The sequence below is a fragment of the Pelobates fuscus genome, chromosome 9 (assembly GCF_036172605.1).
Source record: "Pelobates fuscus isolate aPelFus1 chromosome 9, aPelFus1.pri, whole genome shotgun sequence".
NCBI classification, from domain to species: domain Eukaryota; kingdom Metazoa; phylum Chordata; class Amphibia; order Anura; family Pelobatidae; genus Pelobates; species Pelobates fuscus.
In genome coordinates, this window is record NC_086325.1 from 68934648 (window position 1) to 68948593 (window position 13946).

General features: G+C 39.1%; 1 protein-coding gene across 5 annotated transcripts in view; it reads left to right on the forward strand.

Annotated features, from left to right (window-relative positions):
- KLHL13 (kelch like family member 13) overlaps positions 1-13946 on the forward strand; it is an 88886-nt gene that overhangs the window by 10469 nt on the left and 64471 nt on the right. The window contains exons 1-2 of one of the 5 annotated variants that reach the window (XM_063432054.1): positions 11661-11738; positions 12246-12358. The exons of 1 other annotated variant lie outside the window; for it this stretch is intronic. In XM_063432054.1, the coding sequence (XP_063288124.1) occupies positions 12261-12358 (98 nt within the window). In that variant the 5' untranslated portion in view covers positions 11661-11738; positions 12246-12260. Of the gene's footprint in view, positions 1-7546; positions 7611-11284; positions 11739-12073; positions 12359-13946 lie in introns of those variants that run through there. 3 more of the 5 variants (XM_063432057.1, XM_063432055.1, XM_063432053.1) reach the window with 3 other exon arrangements.

The following is a 13946-nucleotide window of genomic DNA, read 5'->3' on the forward strand; positions in this document are numbered from 1 at the left end:
GGTAAATAAATCCAGTGATGATAGGGTCCCTTTTTTTTTTTTTTTTTGTTTTTTGTAATAGGATACAACAAACAAATATACAAACATTTGTCCTATGCTCAAACTCCCACTACTCCTGGGCAGCAGCAACGACCATAGCACACATCAGCCCCAAGACATACAAAACATGCAAATAAAAAAAAAAAAAAAAAAGTTGCCTGCGCACTAGCACAAATCTCTATGCCTATTTAAATAAATGGAGGTTATTTAGTAACTCCAATCGCCATTCGATGTAAGCCCACCTGCCACGTCATGTCTAATGGCGATTGGAGTTACTAAATAACCCTTATTTATTTATATATGCATAGGGATTTGGGCTAGTGCGCAGGTAACTTTTTCTTTTCTTTTTTTGTTTTGTTTTGTTCTCTGCAACAAACAAATTATGTTTTATTTTTTATTATTATTGGTATTTATATAGCGCCAGCTTATTCTGCAGCACTTGACAATATTATAAATTTAACAATAAATGAGACAATTACAAAATGATAGAGGAACATGAGGTCCCTGCTCAGACAAGCTTACAGTCTAGATGAGTGGAGTATAAAGACAAAATAGTAAAGGTAGCAGAACTGGAGGTAAGTGTGGAGTGTGGCTCTTTAGGAGAGAGCCAGAGACAGATTTGTGACATAGAAGTTACTCTGGGATAGCATTTGAAGGACTTAAATATTGTGCAGCACTGCCCCAGGAAGCAACTCTAGTTGCCATCTGAGGAGTGGCCACTGGAGGTATCTAAAAGACCATGTCCCTGAAGGGACTTATTATACGCACCAGAAAAATACAATAAGACCTCGTGATCTTAACAAGGAATTTATGTGAATTAAGAGACTAAGAGATTGGCGCTGTGCATGCACACTTGCCTACCGATTATTTTCTATGGGAAAGCATTGGATTGATTGAGATAATCGATGTCGATGATCTCAGCCAAGGATGCAGGATGGTAGTGCAGAGACCACCGCTGTGACGGGCAAAAGGTTTACTCAAACCAAAAGACAGTGTTTTATTCAGTAAGTTTGCTATACTGAAAGCCAGTTAACAGACTATAAACCTTCTTAACTAAAGGCTGCTGAGCAATTGTTAATCTTGCAGTCAGAAATAGAGGAAAAAAATCTGAGGCAAACTTTTCTCTCCCACCTGTGCTGTTTTCTTGTCCTTTATTTTGCAAGCAGCATGACCATTCACAGCCTTGACCTATGTACTTTGTGCATAGTATTGTTTTCTTGTGAAATAAGCATGGATGTCTTAATAACACCATTAAGCAATATTAGAAATAGGGCTGTAAAATGATGAGATCATACATCGGTGTCATTATACAGCTCTGCGGAATTTGTTGGCGCTTTATTATATTCTAATACATATTCAGACGTTTGTTCCTTGTGTATAAGATGCACATCATCATAGTGAAAATATAGTCAACGCATTCATGGAAAATGGGGATTGCAGCATAAAAATAGTGAGGGAAGCAGTAACTGCTCACTATAAATTCCATTTGCATTTTAATTAAACAATTTGAAATTGTATTTATTGTAAAATTTACTGTAACTCTCTTCTTTTCAGCCATGGACTCTACTTTACCATTCCCTCTTCTGTCCCCACTTTTGCTTTTATCTCAAATACAATTCAAGTTCTGTTATATTGGTCTTTCATTTGTGCTGAAAAGTGATTGTAAGGATTTTGTATAAATATTTTTTAAATGTGACTTATAAAGTTGTACACTTCATACTGTAAATTACCTTTTGTTTCTCTGTTAGAATTGGTTCTTGTACAGGCGATCACATTATGCAATATTCACTCTGTTGGTCCTATACCCAGATCTGTTACCTGAGCCTATCGTTTTCTAGTTCTGCAACACATTCTTATTTGTAGATAAATCATTAAAAAAAAAAAAAAAAAAAAAAAAAAGAAACATTAACAAGAAAAATAAGGTGGTTCAAACGACAGATATGCAAAACGTCATATTTCAATTAAAAAAAACGAATACAGCCAAAAAACAGCTTATTGTGTTTTAAACTGTAGACAGACCTCACTTATAAGCAAATAAGACAGGAAATGGCATTCGATACAAAATATTACTTACCTAAGATTTAAACCACATTAAATTAGACACTTAAAAGAGAGAACCACACACAAATAAAAAAGTGTGTGTGTGTGTGTGTGTGTGTGTGTGTATATATATATATATATATATATATATATATATGTGTGTGTGTGTGTGTGTGTGTGTGTGTGTGTGTGTATATATATATATATATATATATGTGTGTATAATGACTGTATAATCACGAATAACATTTTTTTTTTTTATTTTTAAACATGTTGCCCAATTAGAAGTGCAATACAATCACATGGTCTAAATAATGCATAACAAGAAAATCCGCAAAAATAGTCTCGCCAAAAAATCAAGCATGAAAAACCAAGAAAAGCTGATAAGTATTTCATCATACTATTGGACATATGTCATACACTGAACAGTAAAAAAATTGTCAAAAGAATGAAGTGGCCAAAGAAAAAAATGGAACGCTTAAAGAAGCACTGTAACATTAGGGATATAAATATGTATTCCAAATGCTATAGTGCCCTGTCAATGTTAAGGTGACTCCCCCACCTTGCTGGCTGCAAGTTTTAAAAAGGTAGTTTACTTGCCTTTCTCCCTTGTAGTGCAGGTCTCCTCTGTTAAAGCTCCTCCTCTTTAGCTAAGGCCATAGAGATCGATGATCTTATCCAGTTCATAAGAAAAGCAGTGAGAAAAGTGTGCGCTTGCGTGCTCTGCCCCATTACGTGGTCTCTCTGAGACCATCTGAAAGCAATAGTGGAGATTTACTTCACTATTTCACTGTGATTTCAGCTGCAGGGCAAAAAGGGGAGACTTTGCACCCAGAGCGCTTAATTGAGAAGTGGTCTCGGTGCCTGGTGAAATATTGGATTTATAACAGTCTCCAACTTAATTGTGGCAGAAAATTCATATTTGCTAGGAAACTTACTACCGTACATTCTTATTTTCTTCTCTTATCCAAAAGATGTTCCCAGATACACCTTAGGCAGTTTGTCTTGTTTTAACAACATTTTGTTCTGTGGTATTTCAGGCATTTGATGAGTTTAAATTAATAAAACTATTCATTTCGCAATCTTTTTCAGTCAGGGTAGGGAAAAAAAAATACAAAATAGCAATAGTATGTATTTTCAATAAGGTTTGACACTTTAATTGCTGTTGAGCAACATTTTGTTATTTTTAAAGTATATAGAAAATATGTTTTGGAGAATTCGATTATTCCTCAAATGGATAACTGTAGGCATGAAAGCAACTTTAGCTTAATGAATTAGATTGTGTATAGATCATGCCGCTTCAGTCTCAATCGTAAGCCATTTAGGAGTTAAATCACTGTTGTTTCTGTTTATGCAGCCCTAGTCACACGTCCCCTGGCAGTGACTTACATAGCCTGCATGAAATTAAAAAGGTCTAATATTCAATCAAATGTTAATGTCATTTAACCCCCTAAAAGGCAGATAATTGAGCAGTGAGACTGCAGGGGCATGATCTATACCTGGGATTGTCAAATTTGTTTGAATCTAGGAGCCGTTTTTTGTTGGGGGGGTGTGTGTTTTTTTTTTTTTTGTTTTTTTTTTTTAAAGGGGCACTATAGTCAACAGAACCACTACAGATTAATGTACTGGTTCTGGTGTGTATAGCCTTACCCTGTAGCCTTTTAAGTATAAATGCTGCCTACTAAGACCTCTAATGAGTCACTCAGACGGCCACTAGAGTCCTGTTGTCAGTGATATGCATGGAGGTGCTAAATGTTACGCATAGAGAGCATGCGTAATATCCTCCCACTGCTTCCCTATGGGGAAACATTGGCATAGCGGAGATCATTAAGATCTTGGCTATAGAGTCGGTACAAACCACGCCAAAACCAGCACGACGTTGGAAAAAGCTGAGTAAAAACACCAATCATGTGATCGGAGGGGGGCAAGTACCTAAACAGACACACTCTCTCTGACAGACATACGCACGCACACACACACTGACAGAGACAGACATATACACACACAGACATCTACACACATTTTATATTTCTTTAGAATACTAGGTGTATCGATTTTGTGCACAACCTTTTTATACAGTGCTTATTTGCTGTAGAAGATAAATATGTCCCCTAATACCATACTAACATGAATGATGGCCTCAATAAAATGTTTTCTTGGACATGTGTTGATCGATAGAGACCTTTGCTAATATGGAATGATCAACTCATTTAGCATCTAGGTGACAGCATTTCCATGCCACATTTGAAAGCGCACAAAGGTGCAAGAGTATGAAGTGGTAGCTTCTTAATGTTGGTGTCTCATGCCTATTGATAAGAAAAGGCAAGAGGTTAAAAATTGAACAATGCTATAATGCCATGTCCATGGATTTTTAAGGGGAAATATTGGAAGTAACATATTTGCTTTAAGTATTCTCATTTAAATGCAGCAGCTTTCTTTCCATAGTGTGTGTAGCCTGTCCCTGTAGCCTTTTCAATGTAAATGCTGCCTTTTTCAGAGAAAAGGCAGTGTTTACATTGCTGCCTACTCAGATGGCCAGTAGAGTCCTATCTCGGTGCTCTGCATGAAAGGTGCTGAATGCTGCCCATAGAGAACATGCGTAATATCCTCACACAGCATTGGCGTAGCGGAGATCATTCAGATTACGGCTATGTAGCTGGGACAAGCCACGCAAAACCAACACAGCATGGGGAAAAGGGTGAATAAAAACACCAATCATGTGATCGGAGGATGGACACACACTCACACTCTCTCTTTTGTTATGGAAAGCTAATTAAAAGCTAAGTTGTATATTTTCACAAGTCCTGAGAGTGCTATCTGGAGTATCTTCCAGACATATACACACACTTTCTCTAACACTTTCAAATTTATATTTTTAATTGTAATCCACCCAGCCTTCCTACCTGAGTGTACTTTCCTTGGGGTCTAGTGGGGCTGCTATTCCTGCGTGCGAGGGAGCAGTGATCTTCCTGCAACTCATCTCTGCAGTAATGCCAGGGCCGGAATGATGTCGTCATATTCCGGCTCCCGGCATCGCAGCGCGAGAGAGCAGAGAGGAGCTGCAAGAAGATCACTGCTCCCTCGCGCGCTGCCCCAGCCTCTATGCTCTCCAGGGTGGTCGGCTAAATGCTCACTGAGCTACGAGGCTAGCAATCTCTCCGGTGGTACTTGTGTGGGGATATCCACCGGAGAGAGGGACGCGCGGCCTCAGAGTCCCGCTGGCTGCATGGAAGTCTGTGCTGACCAATGGGAGAGGGAGTGCCCATTCAAACTGGATTTGCGCCATTCTCCTGGTTGGTCGGTTCGAGTGAGCGCTGATTGGTAGCTGCGGGGCGCAGGTGACCAATCAGAGAAGGAGCACTCGTTCAAACAGGGTTTCGTACCCTTTCTTCTGATTGGGCGGCGAAACCCCTCTCCACCCTGAGCGCTGATTGGCGCGAATTGGTTTCATGTCTTTCAGCGGATTGGTTATTGCTTGGTCTGGGTGCGAAGTTTGAATTCACCGGACCAAACCAAGTAACGCTGTGGAACTGATTACGGGGATGTACAGAGCCTTGAGCCCCAAACTTAAGACGCTGGTATCTCGGACTCTGTACACCCGATAGCCCCGCTATTTGCAGGGATCCCAGATGGGACCTGGGGCTATCTAACGATATGTTACCTATGTGACCCCTTCCCGGGGGCGCCGAGCACCAAAGTTTACCCCCCCTGTATGAAATGTGTCTTCAGGTGTAACCCTGTGTGCCGCTGGTATCTCTCAGAGCGGGAGATGGTTATCTGTAACCCAGCCCACTCCTGTCTGGGATTGTGTTACGTTGAATGGAGATCCCCTGTGGGGGTCTGTGCATTTAAAAAAAAAAAAAAAAAAAAAAAAGCCTGTTTGCAATAAAGAGAAGTCAGTGGTTAAATCTCCAAAACTTTGTGTCGTCCTGTTATTGGAGGGAAAGAAGATTTAACCCCTGTGTCTGCTGTTCCCGCTTGCAGGGGATGCAACGGGGAAAAGTCCTTGTAAGGACTAAGCGCTTCCAGGGCTGAGTGTCGTCTCTGCCTGGGAGCGCATAGAGCCAAGTCACCTAACCATGTAAGCGTTCCTGATCGGCTGAAGGAAGTGAACTAGCGGGAGCAACTGGTTGGGTTACCGAGGCGTCCCATTATAGCGTCTGGCTAAAAAGCTCCCACGGGTGGGCAGCCGGCCGGCTCCATTGTTTGCCCAGTCGGCCACTTTAGGTAAAAGGCTGACAAATTCCAGGAGCCCGGGCAAAATTTCTAGTAGCCATTGCTTCCTGGAGCCTGGGGTTTGTTGAGCCCTGATCTATACACCAAAACTGCTTCATTAAGCTAAAGTTGCTCGTATCCCTTTAACCCCTTAAGGACACATGACATGTGTGACATGTCATGATTCCCTTTTATTCCAGAAGTTTGGTCTTTAAGGGGTTAATATGATCATTTTATACAAGGTTTACAGTTTTTATCTTCATTTTACTTTTCTCAACAGTATTTTGCATTCACTACAAGTTATAGCCTATTTAGCACTTTGTGATACATATTTGTATTCTTGTTCCTGCAGGGTTTTTTTTTCTTTCCATGTCATTACCTTATGCAATTTTGTGGCTGTCCTGTGACCATCATCTTTCTTTAATCACATATCATTATCATGTGACTTATTGACACGTCTTGTTTAAATTCAGTATGTAAATGCATATGTCACTGAGTGATATTAGACTTGACAAAGAACATGTCGACTATCTCAATATTATGTTGCTTTGCAGTACAAAAATAAGTCCTGTTACACCTTTTGAAGAGTGCCGACATTTTCATGCTTGTTGAAACTGGAGTTTCATACTGCCCTATTGTGGAGTAAATGCTCATTCTTTATACCATGGCATGCATCCATTTATAATTGTGTCCCACTGTATCAGAACAAGTCACAAGGAACAGTCCTGGGTCAAAGTTCTAAAACAATATTCCACTGGTTTCCGTGGTGTTTGCTCAACTGAAAGTGTATCTTGAAGCGAATAGTGTTTGTTTCTACAAAAAAATTGAATGCGCCTGGCTATGACTTTTGCTGTTTGATATCATCAGCCTTGTTACTTTTCAAATTATTCTAGAAAATCGTAGCTTTTAAAATGTAAAGTCAACCACATGGGTATTGAAAACTTTTCACCCTTGGTTATATGTATTTACATTCAGGTTAATTCACTAAAGTTTTATTTGTCAGGCATTGAAACTGAATTTCCAATTTCAGACCCAAATGAAAACATAGCTGACTTGAAGTAACTTTCAATTTTGGCTGCGTTGAACTTAAAATGTAAACTCTGACTCTGATTTGATTTCCACAAAAATCGCACTTTAGTCAGTAATACTTGCAGTATATTTCAGATGTATTTTTATTGTTAAATTATATCTTTAGTATACAATATGAATTATTTCTTCCTCTAGGTGGCACCTTACTTCTATCTGTGCAAACTGGATCAAGTCAAGTTTCATGTCACACCAGTTATTGTTGTCTGCTGAATTTAGCTTATTGCAAGGTAGCTGCACAATGCTTGTGTGTGCTCATAACAATTTAGGCATCTACATAGTGTTTTGCATTATGATAAATATTTAAATGTTTTGACTTATCTTTGCACTGATCCCGTTCTTGTGAATCTATTTAATGTGCTCTTTATCTTTATTTTAGCACAAATATCAGTTGACAAGTTATCATGTTAAATGGCATCAGTATTGTAATATTATTTTTTGAATGTGTATTGTATTTTTTTAGAACACTGTATCGATCTTGTACACTACCGTTTATGCAGTGCTTATTTGCTGTAGAATATAAAGATGTCCTTTAATACCATACTAACATGAATGAATGCCTCAATAAAATGTTTTCTTGGACATGTAGTGGTCGATGGAGACCTTTGCTAATATGGAATGATCAACTCATTTAGCATCTAGGTGACAGCATTTCCATGCCACATTTGAAAGCGCACAAAGGTGCAAGAGTATGAAGTGGTAGCTTCTTAATGTTGGTGTCTCATGCCTATTGATAAGAAAAGGCAACAGAGGTTAAAAATTGAACAATGCTATAATGCCATGTCCATGGATTTTTAAGGGGAAATATTGGAAGTAACATATTTGCTTTAACCCCTTAAGGACCAAACTTCTGGAATAAAAGGGAATCATGACATGTCACACATGTCATGTGTCCTTAAGGGGTTAAGTATTCTCATTTAAATGCAGCGGCTTTCTTTCCATTGAAGGCTCAATATCAACAGCCCTATGGGACAAGCACTGCTCCTATAATGCTTTGTTTGCTTGTGCAGACCTTCATTCATCTTAATATGGAAAAAACTCACACATTGTACTTGTATTCTGTTTATACCACTTGCCCTTTTACATGATATGCAAACAGTTTGAACTGCATATTGTTCCCAAAATATATAGTGGTTGCAATTTGGAGGTATAATTACACACGTGTAGTACATTAAAACTAGTATTCTGAGTCTGGCATTAATGATCTTCCTTTTACTAAATGCATCTTGCTATATAGGCTTTATTATTTAAGGAAAGCCATGACGGTGTCTTGTTATCGCTTCTGATGTTATTGCATTATATGAACCCACATGGCAGTGATTGACTGTGTAAAATTGATGATAATTAAGGGTGCAGTTACAGTATATTAAACATTTTTTTCACTGGTTCAGAACCTGATATTTTGAGTTCTGAGATCTAATGCACCTTCAAACTTTGTCAGGTAAAAATAAAATTTCCCCGCCATTGGGGGGAGTACACTCTTAAAAGCAGGGCTTGCCATTCCATGGCACACGGCACAGTAGCCAGTTAAAAGGAAACTCCAGTGCCAGGCAAACAATCCGTTTTCCTGGCACTGCAGGTCCCCTCTCCCTCCCAGCCCCCAATCCCCGGTTGCTGAAGGGGTGAAAACCCCTTCAGTTACTTACCAGAAGCAGCGACATGTCCCACGTCGCTGCTTCTTACTCCGCCTCCGCTCCTCCCAGTGATTACGTCGGCCGGTGGGTGAGACTGATCCCGCCCACCGGCCTGGAAGACCTAATGCGCATGCACCGCACATGCGCATTAGAGCTCTCCATAGGAAAGCATTGATGAAGTGATCCCTGGATCACGAAACGCGTAAGGCGGCATTCTATTCTGAGTCCCAGGAGAGCAAGCTGGAACGCAAACCGGAGCTGCAGTGGAACGCACACGGCTGTCAGCAAGTCTGTCCACAACACGAGGAGGTCCACATCTGATTTCATCCGGCCGGTGAGAAAGATTTTTACATCTCTTTGGACACTCGTAATTTTAACCAGACAGCAGTTGCTCTCCATATTTGGGAACTTCCATGAACTTTTATTGTCTTTTATACTTTATGTGTTAGTCCTTGACAGTTAATTGTTGTTAAATAAAATCGTGCATATTTTAACCAATCTGTCGGCTGCACAGTATAATTGACATAATTCGTTTTCTACTACAGTGGGATTACATACAATTTTTTCCCTAATTTATTTATCTTCAAGTGTATTGGTTAACACATATTGTGGAACCTCTACTAGATTATTTATATTCAGCTGATTTTATTTATCTTTCTTGCCCTCATATGGGAAGAAAAGATACAAACAGCTGAAACATTTGTTATACAATTTGGTTATCTTGTTATTGTTAGAAACTATATTGCAACCATCTCCACAGAGTCCTGCAAATCACTATTGATTTTCAATAGATACCCCATATTTATACTCTTAACCGTAGGTGGTGGTTATTCCTGCAGTGACACAGTGGTTGTGGTATACATATCCGGTCTAATTATTTAAACTTAAAGAGTTATTCACCAGTGGATACTGGCGTTTATCTATTAAGTTGCCTTTTAATTTCCTGCAGACCGTGTGACTGAGCAGAGAGGAGCTGCAGGAAGACTGCTCCCTCACACCCAGGAATAGCAGCCCCACTGGACCCCAAGGGAAGTCCACTCAGCTCTCCCAAAGGTAGGGAAGCTAGGTGGATTAGAATTAAAAATATAAAGGTGTGAGTGTTAGAGAAAGTGTGTATGTGTGTCTGTATGTCTGTCAGTGTATTTGTGTGTATGTCTGTCAGAGAGTGTGTCTGTTTAGGTACCTGCCCCCTGATCATATGATTGGTGTTTTTACTCACCATTTTTCCCATGCCATGCTGGTTTCGCTGTTGCTTGTCCCGCCTCCATAGCAGAGATCTTAAAAATCTCAGCTAAGCCAATGCTTTCCCATAGGAACGCATTGGGAGGATATTACACATGTTCTCTATGGGTAACATTTAGTGCCTCCATGTAGAGCACTGATGCAGGACTCTAGTGACAGTCTGAGTGACTGTCACTAGAGGTCTTGGTATGCAGCAACGTAAACGCTGCCTTTTCTTTGAAAAGGCTACAGAGACAGGCTGTAGGCACCAGCACAACTACATTAATCTGTAGTGGTTCTAGTGACTATAGTGTCCCTTTAACAAAAAAATAATAATAAAAAAAAAAAAAAAAAAAACTGGCTCCTAACTTTTTTTTTTTTTAGCTGACTCCTAGATTCCAAAGAAATTTGTCAAGCCCTCTTACAGCCATTTTGCTGGCAAAGCATCAGAGGAGATGTAGATCCCAACATCTATAGTTTTGAAGGTTGCCTACCCCGTCCTAGAAAGTATGTGTCAGATATTTGTAGATAATGATGTCCATTTTTAAATATTACAAACTTGTTCGAGGTCATCTAACAAGACCGTAACATACTAAAATAAAACCAGCAATTCTAAACACCATTTCCTATTGGCTGAAAAACTTTTTAACGGTAGTCTTCTGCCAATGTGTCAGTGCAGACCACACATTAAGCATGTTTTCGATACATGCATATAGATGTGCAGCACACAACCTTGCATTTATTATCTGAATGACACAAAGCATGCATGTGATGTAGATGACACAAGGGATGCAATCCTTTGTAATGAAAAAGGTGTTCTTTTGTTCACTGAAGTATTTACCAAGCTTTCCTGATTAAGTGCCTGGAATGCTGTTTTTGGCTGCTCCCGCTTTGAAATCTTACTGTCAGTCCGTAGCCTCTGGAGGTCAGCAAACAGACCAAAGAGCTGCAGAGTGGTCCCAGATGGACACCTGCATGGCTGGCTTCTCTGTCGGTACTTTAGGCAATTTGTGATCTATTCGGTGGGGGGAGGGGGAGCATTGAATTAGATTGTTGATAACGTCCCTGCAAGGACTGCTATTAAGAGCACGCTTCTCTGCTGCAGAAGACAGAGAGAGATCCATGAATTCACAGCATTTTAACCATATGAAAATTTGCTCTTCCAGTATGGGGAAAAAGACTAGGGATATAAGAGCCACTGGCATCCTATTTAACACAGAAATATACCGCTGTTCATCTTTATTTTTATCCATCTCAGTGAAGGATTAAAGAACTGTTTTTTTTTTGTTTTTTTTAAATTTTTTGTTTTGTTTTTCTCCACCTTCATAATGGCAGTCTTGCATTGTTTGACCAGAGCTTGCTCCCGGGGAAGACAGGCTGCTGAATTAAGCCACTGATTACTTATTAGCCCTGGCCCAAGGCTATGCTGAGATTTATATCCAATTTGTATTGTTGCAGCTCAAAAGAAGAATGTTCAGAGGATGACAAGTGTATTCTGAGTAGGTATGTTTTATATCATGCAAATCCTCTTTGAAATGGCCAGCAATCAGGGTTTAGGTTGGACGAAAGTGCTGCAGTCTCTGTTAGCAGAAATACTCTAGTGTCAGAATTGTTCTCCATTTATTTTCATTTGATACCATTTTAGCTGCTCAGAAATATAGCTGCATTGTACTGTTTGTGCAGTGCAGTTTTTTTTTTTACTTTTTTTTTTTCTTCTCTCCTCTCTCTCCCTTTACCATTCACTGCAGTCAATGCCTCCCTAACGAGGTGGCACTATTGTTGAGGTAGAACGATAGACTCATCATATGGCTTTAGGGGACAGGAGGATTTAAAAGGCGATGCCTGGCAACCCTATTTTACAGATTGGAAGCATCGGTTTGAGGGCATTGGCAGAGTCATTTGCTTGTTTGCAGAGCAGCAGCAGCAGCATCCACTGCTATGTCAGTAGTGTGTGGGATGGAATACCTAGTTGGTAGTCTGTTATGGAAACGCTGTTTACTGTTATTGTAGTACCGTGGTGACAACATGCCATTGAAATGGAAAACGAGCTCTCCTGCTATCTGGAAATTCCCCGTTCCCGTGCTTAAAACATCCAGGTCATCTCTACTTTCTCCAGCATACATGTAAGTGAGAGATATGAGGCTACCTAAGGTGGGCTTTCATTCAAGAGAATACCCTCTGACAAAATGCAGCAACAACATTTTGCAATTGAGAAAATACCATTTTCTTAACCCTCAAATGCACCATCTAAATAAATCCACATTTTAGAGTTCTGTGCTCTCTCCACATTCGTTACCACATGTTTAACTAATTTGAATTGATAGAATTTGATGTACAAGCATTTGTTATATGTATGCTTATCTAAAAGAATAAATGCTTTAATTTGTTGCAACTACTGGGTATTCTGCATTGGAAAAAGGTCCAACCTTAAGATTAGTGGTTTTTGTAAGTTTCCCTAAACACCACCTTTTCTGGTGTGTTTTTATTTTACCAGTTGATCTATGTAAGGTGGAAGCCTATCCTAATTCTAATTGTATGGTGTTCAGCAAACCATAATTGCTAGTGTTTGAACAATTATGTGTCTAATCTGTGTACAGTGTCATTAAACATTCATAAATCATGTCTTCTCATGATTTATAAAATGTGATGAGGTTGATGGACCTTAGACCTTCCAAATCTGCGTCAGCATGTGTATATGTAACGTATATTGTTTGTGTTCCCAGTTTGTGTTTATACATAGTATCTTATGAACGTTTGAAGTTCTTGTAAAATTATGATAAAGAAAACAAACTCGGACTCTGTTTTGCACATCTATTTCGTTATGAATTAAATAGTGTAGATCTTTTGTTCTGAATAGCATAACTAGAGGTTCTATATTTTTGTGCCACCCATATGACTTGTAACCTATGATTGTAAATATCAAACGCAACATATTAAAATAATTATCAAATTGTAATCTTGCTTGAATCAGCCTTGATACATGTATTTTGTAATGTTGCATTTCTGTTGCTGCTACAAAAGCCTCGTTCATAGCTTCCATTTCTGTTTCTTGCTTTACTGTGGAGTTCCTGAATGAGTCCTATGTTGAGATTTCCTATCAAGCATTGCAAATCGAGGGGCTCCTTCATAATGGACGTATTGTAGTCCCGTTTGATTTAATTTTTTTTGCATTTTGGATGACTGACTACACATAATGACCCCTTTCAGATTTACATTGAAAGGTACTTAATCCTCTGTACAAACTAGCATGATTTTTTTTTTTTTTAATCTATTTTAACCCCTTAAGGACACATGACATGTCTGACACGTCATGATTCCATTTTATTCCAGAAGTTTGGTCCTTAAGGGGTTAAATAAACATTTTATAGCACCCTTTGAGTGCCTAAAAACATGGTTATTAAAACATGGTTATCTATATATATCTCTATCTATATCTCTCTCAAAAAAAAAAAAAAAAATCAAAGTTCCTGGTGTCTGTGACACAACTGTTAAGAAATCACATGTAGACGTGTAAGACAGAGTTGCACAATGCAAGGAATATCTAAAATAATGACCAGTTTCATGAATGTCCTCATAAGCATCGTGTGTATTCTTGAAAACAGTTGGAACTTTGTTTTTCTGATATATGTTAAGTCAAGTGGGTTTGTTGTGCTTTCTTTGTCTTTTCAATTTAGAAATGTAGCTATAATAGCGGCTTATTTGGTTCGGTAA